Source organism: Stegostoma tigrinum, chromosome 36 (assembly GCF_030684315.1).
Source record: "Stegostoma tigrinum isolate sSteTig4 chromosome 36, sSteTig4.hap1, whole genome shotgun sequence".
Lineage (NCBI taxonomy): Eukaryota > Metazoa > Chordata > Chondrichthyes > Orectolobiformes > Stegostomatidae > Stegostoma > Stegostoma tigrinum.
The window spans coordinates 22,610,663-22,622,813 of NC_081389.1; the positions used below are offsets into that span (position 1 = coordinate 22,610,663).

The 12,151-nt window shown below is 42.4% G+C and overlaps 1 protein-coding gene across 1 annotated transcript in view; it reads right to left on the reverse strand.

Annotated features, from left to right (window-relative positions):
- Nucleotides 1-12,151, reverse strand: part of furina (furin (paired basic amino acid cleaving enzyme) a) — an 84,362-nt gene that overhangs the window by 17,865 nt on the left and 54,346 nt on the right. The window contains exons 6-11 of the mRNA XM_048520573.2: nucleotides 10,518-10,606; nucleotides 5,285-5,457; nucleotides 4,843-5,055; nucleotides 3,622-3,722; nucleotides 2,142-2,245; nucleotides 1,891-2,008 (exon numbers count right to left, since the gene is read on the reverse strand). Of these exons, the coding sequence (XP_048376530.1) occupies nucleotides 1,891-2,008; nucleotides 2,142-2,245; nucleotides 3,622-3,722; nucleotides 4,843-5,055; nucleotides 5,285-5,457; nucleotides 10,518-10,606 (798 nt within the window). The remainder of the gene's footprint in view (nucleotides 1-1,890; nucleotides 2,009-2,141; nucleotides 2,246-3,621; nucleotides 3,723-4,842; nucleotides 5,056-5,284; nucleotides 5,458-10,517; nucleotides 10,607-12,151) is intronic.

Consider the following 12,151-nt stretch of genomic DNA (forward strand, 5'->3'; position numbering starts at 1 on the left):
TTGCATTAAAACAAAAGCCAAGGATTATATTGAAATACTTCAGACAATAACAAAATGAGTAGCGAGAGGAAGTAAAATGATAACACTTACGAGGAGTGTATCTCAGTAGCTAATAACAATCTGGGTATTAAATTGAATGCTTAGGTTTTCTTTTTTTGAAAAGATAATTTGGCAAAAACAAACAATAATTGCAGATCAATTTCACATAGGTACTAGGCAATTGTCCCTTCATTAGAAGGTTATTAGTCGAGTTTCTCACACACAGCTCTCAAACACCAGTCTTTAATCCTCCTATTATATTGCCACCCACAGTACTGTGGTAACTGACCTGTCAGACACCCTATCGTCACAGAAAATAACCATTCATTCCTTGACCTGATTAAGCACAAGTAGCGGTTAGACAGACACTCAAAAAACTTAAAATGAGATACCCAGCAGAGATGTCAAATAAGTGTCAATTTCTTTTCTTTTCCATGTATAATCTTTTCAGTCAGCCTTTTACAAATTCAAATATGACTTGGATAAATATTAACTTACAACAGGAAGCTCCAAATCTATTTTAATGGTGGTGTTAAAATGACAGCGCAAGTCAAATCAGCTTGTAACCTGACCTTACAGGGACCTGGTGACAGGATAGGACCAGCTCACACAACACAGGGCATGACTCCTATAACGTGCTACATTGGAACTGGGAGCACCTCTTATTTTAAGCTATGTATCAGACTCTCATCCCAATTCACCTAAAGCCTGCACTTTGTTGCACGTATGATGTTAAGACCTAGTGGGAGCTTAATCCTCAATCTGAATCTTGTGTTCAATCTTAAATAAAACAGTATCTTTTAAATTAGCAAACTCAGCAAATGTGCTAACGGTTCAGTTTGCGGTCTTATCAGCCACAACCTGCGCCGTATGCATACTGGTGTGTGCGCGCGCGCCTCTATGCGTGCGTTCGTTCTCAGGTACTGTAAGGAAAGCGTGGCCAATGAATCAATGACTTTTAATCCAAGGTTTGCTTTGAGACAAAAAGTAAAATACTTCAGATGCCAGAAATCTGAAATAAAAATGCAAAATGCTGGAAAATACTCTGCTATAGAGGGAAAGAAAGAGAGTGTGTTAATTTTTGAGTCCAATTGGATCCCTTTTGGGAAGGACCTTTGTACTGATTGGACTCTTGAAATGTTATTTAAGACCTAAAAGCTTCAGTTTAAAACGTTCAAGGGTTGATTCAACAGTTACACAGCATTAAAAAGAACTGACCTTCCACATGGAAAGGGGAAAATAGTTGTGAATTGCCAGTTAACTGATCAAATAGTTTTCAGTTACATAGCATGGATAAGAATGGATGACCTATTTGACCACATCAGGGGGAGTAGTACTATGGTAATGTCATGTTCTGTTGGAAACAAATGGGGCTGGAATGGTAAATTCCGTATTTTTCTTGTCTGCAGACACCAGGAGCCATTACCAAGTGAACCATAATCATTACCAACATTGGAAGAAGCTTTCTGTAGATTGTTTGGTTAATGGAATTGCAGATTCCTGCATAGCAAACTGATGTAACAACTCAACTGGACCAGTCACTGGGCCACACGAATTAATCTTCACAGGTTCTGGAAGGATAACTTTTGGTTGCTATCCATACCCAAAGGATGTGTGGAAAAGAAAATTGATGGAAAGAGGCAAAGAACCTTTCACATAATTGTAGCAGGAATTTATTCACAAACATCTTCCTTCACATACATCACAATCCACACTAATAGTTATTCATTTGTTATTTTTATAATTCCTAAGTAAAAGCTGTAACAATTCTATGGTTGTATGAATTACAAGTTATGGTGAAGTGCTGTTTATTTACAAGGGAAATTTAGATTAAAGACCTCCAACACTTACTTTGGCTCAGAGGTGATAACAATGACACATTTCTGTTGATCTCCAACATTTGTCCAGTTCTTAGCTAATGCAACCATAGCACCAGCATCCAAAAGCCCGTAGCCATAGGAGTGACTGACTGTATGAGAACAGGAAGTGTGGAGCTGGTTATTACAATAGGAGACCACAAGGACAATTTCAAATAGCTGTTTTTGGCTCATTTTTCTTTAATTTCAAGACAAGTCTCATTGCAAGATTTAAAAAAAGCTTACCTTTGCGGCCAACGCCATTGGTAATCCAATCATTAGTTGAAAGATGTGAAGGTTTGGATGTCCGTACCACAAGGTGCTGCATGTCCCGCCATGTCAGATTTTTACTATAGGAAAAGAAAATTAATTTAATGAGATTTTCAGCATTATTTGAGATATACAATTTTCAACAGAATACTACTTTACCATACTTCTGTCTCCGATTAAAATGTGATTTAAATTGCAAAGGATTGCAAAACCAAAGCAAATCACTTACTTAATTGGATACGACAGTGTAGATCTTCAACTTAAAATGCATATGTGCTCATTTTAACCAGTTATTCTTGTAAAAAAATCATGTTGGAACAAACTTAAATTTAATTAAAGTTGATTCTATAGTTGACTCAACAAATTTACTGAGCAATTCAAATAAAAACACACTGTCACAGTTGTAAAGCATGAAACCAGACCATTTAATCCAACAGGTCCATCCCAAACAGACACCCTAATCTGACCTAGACCCATTTGCCAGCATTTTGTCCATATCCCTCTAAAGGCTCCACCCCCATTCAGATACCCATCCAGGAGCCTTTTAAATGTTACAATTGTACCCACCACATCACTTCCTCTAGCAGCTCATTCCATACATGCACCACACTCTGCATGAGAAAATTTCTCCTCAGGTCCTTTGTAAATCTTGCTCCTCTGATCTTAAACCCATCCCTCTAGTTTTGGATTCCCCAATCCTTGGAAAAAGGCGTTGGCTATTAATGCTATCCATATTTCTCATGATTTTAAAAGTCTCCGTAAGGCCACACCTCGGCCTCCAACACTTCAGGGAGAAAAGCCCTAGCCTATTCGGCTTCTTCCTGTAAATCATACCCTCGAGTCCTGGCAACATCTACGTTTATCTTTTCTTGTTTAATCTTTCCCACAGAAGGGTGACCAGAATTGTACAGAATATTCTGAAAGGAGCCTAGCTAATGTCTTGTACAGCTCCAACATGACGTCCCAACTCCTGTACCTAGAAGTTCTGACCAATGAAGGACATTAAATCATGGAAAGAACTTTCTACCTGATTTGGTTTCTAAGAACTTTAGGCTGCAAAGTGGTATCAAAAGGGTTCAGGGAGAATCATTGTATAATGAGCATCCAGTGATTTCTGCAGATGCATCGAGAATTGGCCTGGGTGATGCTTTCTTGGTCACAAAACTTGCCGAGACACTTAGATTAGGCTGAAGTGTAGAATGATCAATTGAATGAGATCCATGAAAGTACACCCCAGCAAAATTCAAGCACCTCTCGGAGAAATAGGGTCAGAACTGAAGGAGAGGTGAACAGAATGGAACTAAAGTCTTACCAATACAGCTCACATTTTAAACAATAAAATCACACAATGCAGTTTTGATAGCAAGTAGCTACAACTTTGTCTCTTTTTTAGAAGTTTAGAAGCACACAAACATTATACTAATAGCTGCATGGTAAATTACATGATGATGCATACTTTGCTTCCAGTGCAAGGGCAATGATTCCAGCAGCAAGAGGAGCAGATGCAGAAGTTCCAGTATGTGATTCTGTACACTTTTGTCTGAGATCAGTGGTAACCTAGACAGAAATAAAGAAGAAGAAACAGATGTAAGGAGGTTACAACCATCTCAACAAAGCAGTAAAACTGGCACCAAGAGCTGGAAGATAGGCAATACAAAACACGTTTGTCCACATTAACTCCAATAAAGGATGACAATCTGAACTATTCAACAGTATCTACTTGAGACCAGACGTTTTCTGAACTGATTACAAATACGAATAATACAGCATTCACACCTGGTTTATAGTGTTTTCAATGTGCCAAAATTCAAATCTATCCAGATGATTCTAACAAAGGCAGTTTGTACCAAGGTCTGTCACAAATTAGTTTGGTATTAAAGAACAGTGCACCAGCGGCTTACACGAGATGGGGTGCAGAGAGATCAAAGTCTTCAAATTCCACAGCTTTTTATACAAAAGCACCACTGTGACTTTGTCTCGTTTAGCAGAAACTAGCCTTATTATGTGTACAATAGAATTACGGAATAGATTACTAGTAAAGGTGGCGGTACAGAATCATGGCAGATTTTAAAATAATAATCTATTTGCCTGTTAAAAATGGCTCATTGGCATCAGCTGCAGAATGACAGAAGAAACAAAAAAGTTAGGGTTTGAGAGCTACCGTTCTGGACAACCTTTACAGAAAGGGTTATGTCTAAACTTGCCCATTCAAATGTAGCTGTATCCATATCTGTATTTATGGATTTTTCTTCTATCCAACCGAGACAAGCTAATGTAGCAGGAATTAACGAAACCTTTAGGTAAACACTCAAAACAACACAGATGGACTTACACACAAAGGAAACCATCAGTGCAAGTTTGCCTAACTCAGATGTCCTTTTTAATCTTGTTTTCCCAGATCTTAATGCATGCCCTTAAATATTTCTAAGGAGGAAGTAACATCTTAAAAGATGTGACCAAATCAGATGAATAGCCACTAGCATAGTGTAAAGTAAAACTTGTGTGAAAAATAGAAGGACTACTGTTGCTAGATATTTACCCAATTACAAGACTTGTTATTGCAACATTTTGCAAATGGATGTAGATTATTCCAATATTGTTCTGTTAATAACAAAGCAGTCACACAAGGATTAGGACTCAGGACAACCAAACTTTTAACACCATAACAGCTACTTACGATCTGTTTTTCAAATTGACCTCCACTACTATACGTGGTGGCAAGTGTTGAGGAGCATGCCTCACTGTACCAAGGTACATTCCCATTCTGTGTTGTACTGCTGATTGAAAGGGTGTAGATACTATTTGTATATCCATCACAGTTACAGCTGTCATGTTCTCGGCCACCATTCCCAGAAGCCCACACAAATATTGAGCCCTGACGACCACGTCCCTGCAAATATTTCATCAAACCAAGTTAGCATGCTCACCTTGTGAAATACTGAACAAAACATTATTGCATAATTGTGTCACAAAATGGTTTTGTCTCACATTTATTCGGTCTGTGTTTTAGTCAAACCCCTTGCATACGAGATGCAGGTCATTTGGCCAATCAAATTTATGCAAAAACAAACTTCAATTCTACATATATCTTGAACTTACACAAGCATTATTTACTTTACCTGAGAAATGCCTTTAAAAAATGCTGCTTGTGCTAACTTAGCAGGACCATCCACTGTCTTCCCATCATCCTCTGGACCCCAGCTAGCACTGTAGATGTCAATATGTTGAGGATACATACTAAGAGACTGAGCTTCTACAGCATCAGTCACTTCTCCATCTAGCATCCGCACACCTACAGAAACAGAGAAAGTGCACAACTCGTAACAGTGGCACTAGCCAGTTTAGGGATGAACTACAAGTGGTCTCATAGCTGGCAAACTACCAGAGGGGAAGGGGCAGAGTCAGACAGAACACTTTAAAGTGGAAGGATACTTAAAAGAAATTGTCCATGTTCAAAAAAAATTGCAGGGAGCAATGGCTAGTATCTACACTAAAAACAGAGACAAAAAAACATATTCCTTAGAAATACAGAGTGTAAGCAGAGCAGGCATTCGGTCCCTCAAGCCTGCTCCACAACTCATGATGGTGGCTGATTATCCAACTTAGTATCCTGTTCCCACTTTCTCCCCCCTTCCTTTGGTCACTTTCGTCCTTCGAGCTATAGCTACATATTTTTTCAAAGTCTTCAATGTTTTGGACAGTTTCTTGTAGCAGAGAATTCCACTAGCTCATTACCGTCTGGGTGAAGAAATTTCTCCTTATCTGTCCTCAAAGGCTACCCGTTATTCTTAGGCTGTGGCCCCTGGTTTTGGGCAAACAGACATCAAAATTACAAGTGGGGTGTGGGCGTGAGGGAGAAAACTTTCAAAATTGAATGTACTTTCCGCTCCCAGGTGATAGCCACTTCCTGTTGGCAATGCCATAACAAATGATTAAATTTAAACTGTATTGGCCTTCATGGACACTCACTGACAAGCCTTACACCTAAACAGTCTTTTGGGCAATATTCCAGAGACAGACTGGCGCCTAACATACTGATCTTAGCAAAGAGGGAGGGAGGGCAGGCGGGTGGGCAGGGCAAATCCAAACTAAAAGTAATGCGCTTTAAAAATATTCCAACATACATTCTGGTGTTTTCGATTAAGCTAATTGCAGTTGGCTAATACAAAACAGATTCATGTCAGGAAAACAGCACAGCATTTTATTCCACAAATGCCTCAAAATTTGCCACAATTGCCATTGGTAGCTAGTATGAAGGGTTTATATCATCTGACAGGTTTTTCAGCAACTGAAAGATAATCTTATCACCTACTAGCAATTAATTGCAGTAACTGAAATGTTGTTGTTCAGCACATCTTCTGCTTTGAAGATTCACCACACACATTTATTAATTGTCTATCATTTTTAACGGCATACTTGGAACAAGAAAATGACACTCATTGGTGGGAAAGTAAGTTGCAATGAAGAAATAAAATTTACAAGTGGGTATGAATAGTTAATGAAATGTGAGGCTGGATGAACACAGCAGGCCCAGCAGCATCTCAGGAGCACAAAAGCTGACGTTTCGGGCCTAGACCCTTCATCAGAGAGGGGGATGGGGTGAGGGTTCTGGAATAAATAGGGAGAGGCGGATCGAAGATGGAGAGAAGATAGGTGGGGAGGTAGGGAGGGGATAGGTCAGTCCAGGGAAGACTGACTGGTCAAGGAGGTGGGATGAGGTTAGTAGGTAGGAGATGGAGGTGCGGCTTGGGGTGGGAGGAAAGGATGGGTGAGAGGAAGAAAGGTTAGGGAGGCAGGGACAGGTTGGACTGGTTTTGGGATGCAGTGGGTGGAGGGGAAGAGCTGGGCTGGTTGTGTTGTGCAGTGGGGGGAGGGGATGAACTGGGCTGGTTTTGGGATGCGGTGGGGGAAGGGGAGATTTTGAAGCTGGTGAAGTCCACATTGATACCATTGGGCTGCAGGGTTCCCAAGCGGAATATGAGTTGCTGTTCCTGCAACCTTCAGGTGGCATCATTGTGGCACTGCAGGAGGCCCATGATGGACATGTCATCTAAAGAATGGGAGGGGGAGTGGAAATGGTTTGCAACTGGGAGGTGCAGTTGTTTATTGTGAACCGAGCGGAGGTGTTCTGCAAAGCGGTCCCCAAACCTCCGCTTAGTTTCCCCAACGTAGAGGAAGCCACACCGGGTACAGTGGATGCAGTATACCACATTAAGCAGAGGTTCACCTGCACATCTGCCAATGTGGAAAGTCATCTCGGGGCCTGGGATAGGGGCGAGGGAGGAGGTGTGGGGGCAAGTGTAGCATTTCCTGCGGTTGCAGGGGAAGGTACCAGGTGTGGTGGGGTTGGAGGGCAGTATGGAGCGAACAAGGGAGTCACGGAGAGAGTGGTCTCTCTGGAAAGCAGAGAAGGGTGGGGATGGAAAAATGTCTTGGTGGTGGGGTCGGATTGTAGATGGCGGAAGTGTCGGAGGATGATGTGTTGTATCCAGAGGTTGGTGGGGTGGTGTGAGAGAACGAGGGGGATCCTCTTTGGGCGGTTGTGGAGGGTGCGGGGTGTGAGGGACGTGTTGCGGGAGACGCGGTCAAGGGCGTTCTCGACCACTGTGGGGGGAAGTTGCGGTCCTTGAACTTGGACATCTGGGATGTGCGGGAGTGGAATGCCTCATCGTGGGAGCAGATGCGGCAGAGGAATTGGGAATAGGGGATGGAATTTTTGCAGGTGGGTGGGTGGGAGGTGTAGTATTCTAGGTAGCTGTGGGAGTCGGTGGGCTTGAAATGGACATCAGTTGCAAGCTGGTTGCCTGAGATGGAGACAGAGATCCAGGAAGGTGAGGGATGTGCTGGAGATGGCCCAGGTGAACTGAAGGTTGGGGTGGAAGGTGTTGGTGAAGTGGATAAACTGTTCGAGCTCCTCTTGGGAACCCTGCAGCCCAATGGTATCAATGTGGACTTCACCAGCTTCAAAATCTCCCCTTCCCCCACCGCATCCCAAAACCAGCCCAGTTCATCCCCTCCCCCCACTGCACCACACAACCAGCCCAGCTCTTCCCCTCCACCCACTGCATCTGCCTCCCTAACCTGTTCTTCCTCTCACCCATCCCTTCCTCCCACCCCAAGCCGCACCTCCATCTCCTACCTACTAATCTCATCCCACCTCCTTGACCTATCAGTCTTCCCTGGACTGACCTATCCCCTCCCTACCTCCCCACCTATACTCTCCTCTCCACCTATCTTCTTTTCTCTCCATCTTCGGTCAGCCTCCCCCTCTCTCCCTTTTTATTCCAGAACCCTCACCTCATCCCCCTCTCTGAAGAAGGGTCTAGGCCCGAAACGTCAGCTTGTGTGCTCCTGACATGCTGCTGGGCCTGCTGTGTTCATCCAGCCTCACATTTCATTATCTTGGATTCTCCAGCATCTGCAGTTCCCATTATCATGAATCGTTAAGTGACTGGTTCAAAATTAGGCAGAGTTTGACGTGGATGATCGAGACGTTATTCATTTTGATCAGAGGAACTTCAGAGTGCTTCACCGAAGAGGGATCTAGGTGCCATTGAGTGCAAATTGCAGAAAACTAGCATGTAATAGGGAGGGCAAGTGGAATTTTGATATTTCTTGCTAAGAGAAACTGCTGTAACTGTACCACTTGTTATTGAGATTGTACCCAGTGTACTGCATATAGGTTTGGTCCCCTCTACACAATGTGGGTGGTGGTGGTCAGGGTGGCCGGGGGGGGGGGGGGGGGGGGGGGGGGGGGGGGGGGGGGGGGGGGGTGCGCGCGCGTGTGTTGGAGAGATGAAAGAGCGAGTGCACAAGATATAGCGGAGGAGATGTGTTTGCATTGGAGGCAGTGCAGATTGATTTCAAAAATGAAGAGTTTGTTGTATGATGAGAGATGAGCAGTTTAGGCCTGTGCTCTCTAAAGTTTAGAAGCATGAGAGGAGATTTAATTGATATATACTAGATGCTCAGGGAATTGACAGTAGATGTAGAAAGGACATTTTCTCGTGGAGTAATCCAAAATGAGGGGTTTCCCATAAACAGTAGCAGATTTAAAAACAGATGGAGGAGAAATTTATTCTAATCAAAGGGTCCTGAAATGTGGAATTCAATACTCCAGAGAGTGGGGTAAATACTGGGGCATTCATACATTTGAGGAAGAGATAGATAGATTTTTAATTAGTAATGGTTTGAAAGTTATGGGAGTGGGCAGGCAAGTGGAGTTGAGGCCAAGATGAGATCAGCCATAACTGCACTGAATGGTGCAGTAGCCTCAAGGGGATGAATTGTCAACTCCTGCTCCTAGTTCTTACATTTTTCATCTGCCCAATATTTACTCCCCCTTCTTCAGGGAGATGAGCAGCCACCCTGCTCACATAGGACTTTTGCAAGCTACTACTTTTGCCACTCAGCATAACATGGGTGTGAAATTTACTGCACTCGGGCTCCAAACAGGTTTGTTGCTATGGGACGGTGGCTCAGTGATTGGCACTGCTGCCTCACAGTGCCAGGGATCCAGGTTCAATTTCACCCTTGAGTGACTGTCTGTGTGAAGTTTGCACATTCTCCCCATGTCTGTGGGGGTTTCCTCCCACAGTCCAAAGATGTGCATGCTAGGGGGATTGGCTGTGCCAAATTGCCCTTAGTGTTCAGGAATGGGTAGATTAAGAAGGTTATATCGGGTGGGCCTGGGTGTAATGCTCTGAGGTTCAGTGTTGACTTGTTGGGCCAAAGGGCCTGCTTCCACACTGTAGGGATTCTATGATCTATGATCCACAGATGATCGTCACTTATCTTCCAAGATGAATTGCAAGCAAGGCAGTCTATAAATAAACTTCATGTAAAGCCTGAGGAATAACACATCAGATAAGCAACATTACTAGAGGGAGTAGTGGTGGAATATGAGAGGAGGGAGAAAGAGTTACAAACATCAATTCATCCACTGCACTTGTAAAATAGAAGTAATGTTAATGCTCCACCCATTACCTCAGCTGAAAGTGGAGCTGATTACCTCAAAAGAAAGCCATCTAATACGACAAGTATACAAAGTCTTAACAGGTAAACTTACTGCCCCTTGGAGATGCACAGACCAAGAAATGTCCTGACGACTAGATCTCATCAGGACTTTTGGTCACATTGGCTAGAGTGGGGTTGGCAAATTTTTTCAAAATACAATTCAAAAAGGTTCTTGCACCTGACCACTGGGATGATGAACAAATCGTCTGACAACATTTGTTATGAAACGTAGAACTGGGTTTTCAACATTATCAGAACCACAGAACATCAAGAATAGGTGCAATCAGCAGTGACAAGAAATGGGGTGGAATTGAGGAAATAACAGCTGATACATACCCCCGATTCTGGCATTATATGCCACCCCCACACCACAAATTCCATTGTTGGCTACAGCTGCCACCTCACCAGCACACCGTGTTCCATGTCTGTAAAGAAACAGCAACCATGAGAATTCCACAACCTGTTTTGTTTGAATTGTTGTACAAACACACTTTTTTAGTAACACATTTTCACATCTTCTACCCCCTTCATTCTCAATTCCATAAAATTTACTTACTTGGGGTGCCACTGACCAAGACATCAAAGAGTTTAAGTGGATTCCTTCAGAGTCAGAATCAGTAAAACACTTAACACAGGCCTGGCAGTGAGGTTTTCTCCATGACTGGGTAGGAATTCCTCTGCTACTTAGTTGTGTACTGATCACTTGTTACAATCAAGTCTCCAACTACCAGTGACGAAAACTTACAGGCACTAGCAATTCAGCATTACTCAAATAATCCTTCCAGGCAAAACTCTATTCTGATGTTTTTCATTGTGACAGAAATGTAAGTAGAAGAATTTTAGCTACAACACTAATTCATTATTGCCAAACAGTAACATTCTTCTAAACATGTATCAACAAGATTCAAGGCAAATCATGAGCTTTCTTACCAAAAGTCAGTTTGTTTTACTGCATCAGAAATACCCTCCTGTCCTTAAGAACAAGTTAATTAGGCTTTCAGCACAGATTCAAAGATAAAATCACTTTTTTCCTCCTTACCATCGCCCTCAGGGATCTTACGTTTGGGATACACAGATAGCGTGTAAAATTATACAGAGCAAGAAAGGTGGATAGGAAGGAACTTTATTCATTAGCAGACGAGTCACTACCAGAGGCATAGATTTAAGGTAAGAAAGCCAAGAAAGGTTTGAGGATTTTTTTTAAACCCAGAGGGTGGTGGTAATCTGGATCCCACTGCCTGAATGGATGGATAAGTTAGAAACATTCATAATATTTAAGCAGTGTTTAGATATTTACTTGTGTTACCACAGGAAAACAGGACTTGTGTAAATAGATCTTTGTTGACTTGCACAGGCTGGATGAGCTGAATAGCCATGTTCTGTGAAACATCTTAAAAACTATGAAGTAGATGAAATTTTGTTTCCTTTTCATGAATGGTAAACATTTAAAAGCAGCCACTCGGTCGAAGTCTCCGTAATTTCTATCAAAATAACTAGTTAGTCCTATTTCCCTACTTTCCTCTGGTCATAGCAATTTTATTTCCCTTGAACATTTGTTTTGGTGTTATTATCGAATCTGCATCCACCTGGTCGTGTGGAAAAGTGGGTAGTCTCCCTGCATGAGCTGAGTTCAAGTCCTACTCAAAGGCATGGTGGCTAAAAAGTACATTCATATCACAGCCAAACAGGGTGCAGTTGATATTGCAAACGTTTCCAACACACACCAATGGCAAGCAGTAGGAGGATGAGAGATTCCAGATTCACAATAAATAGAAACCTTTATCATTACAAAGTTCAGTTGGCTAGATAGGGAGTCTTAAAATCAGACCGACACCACCACAGGATTTGATCTGGACGAGCAATCAGCTGGTGGACTGGCCTTTCAGGTAGACAACTTGAGAATAATCCAGTTAGACAGCAGGATGTTTTTGTTAGTGTCACCTCTGGTTCTTTTGCCAATCAATTTAAAC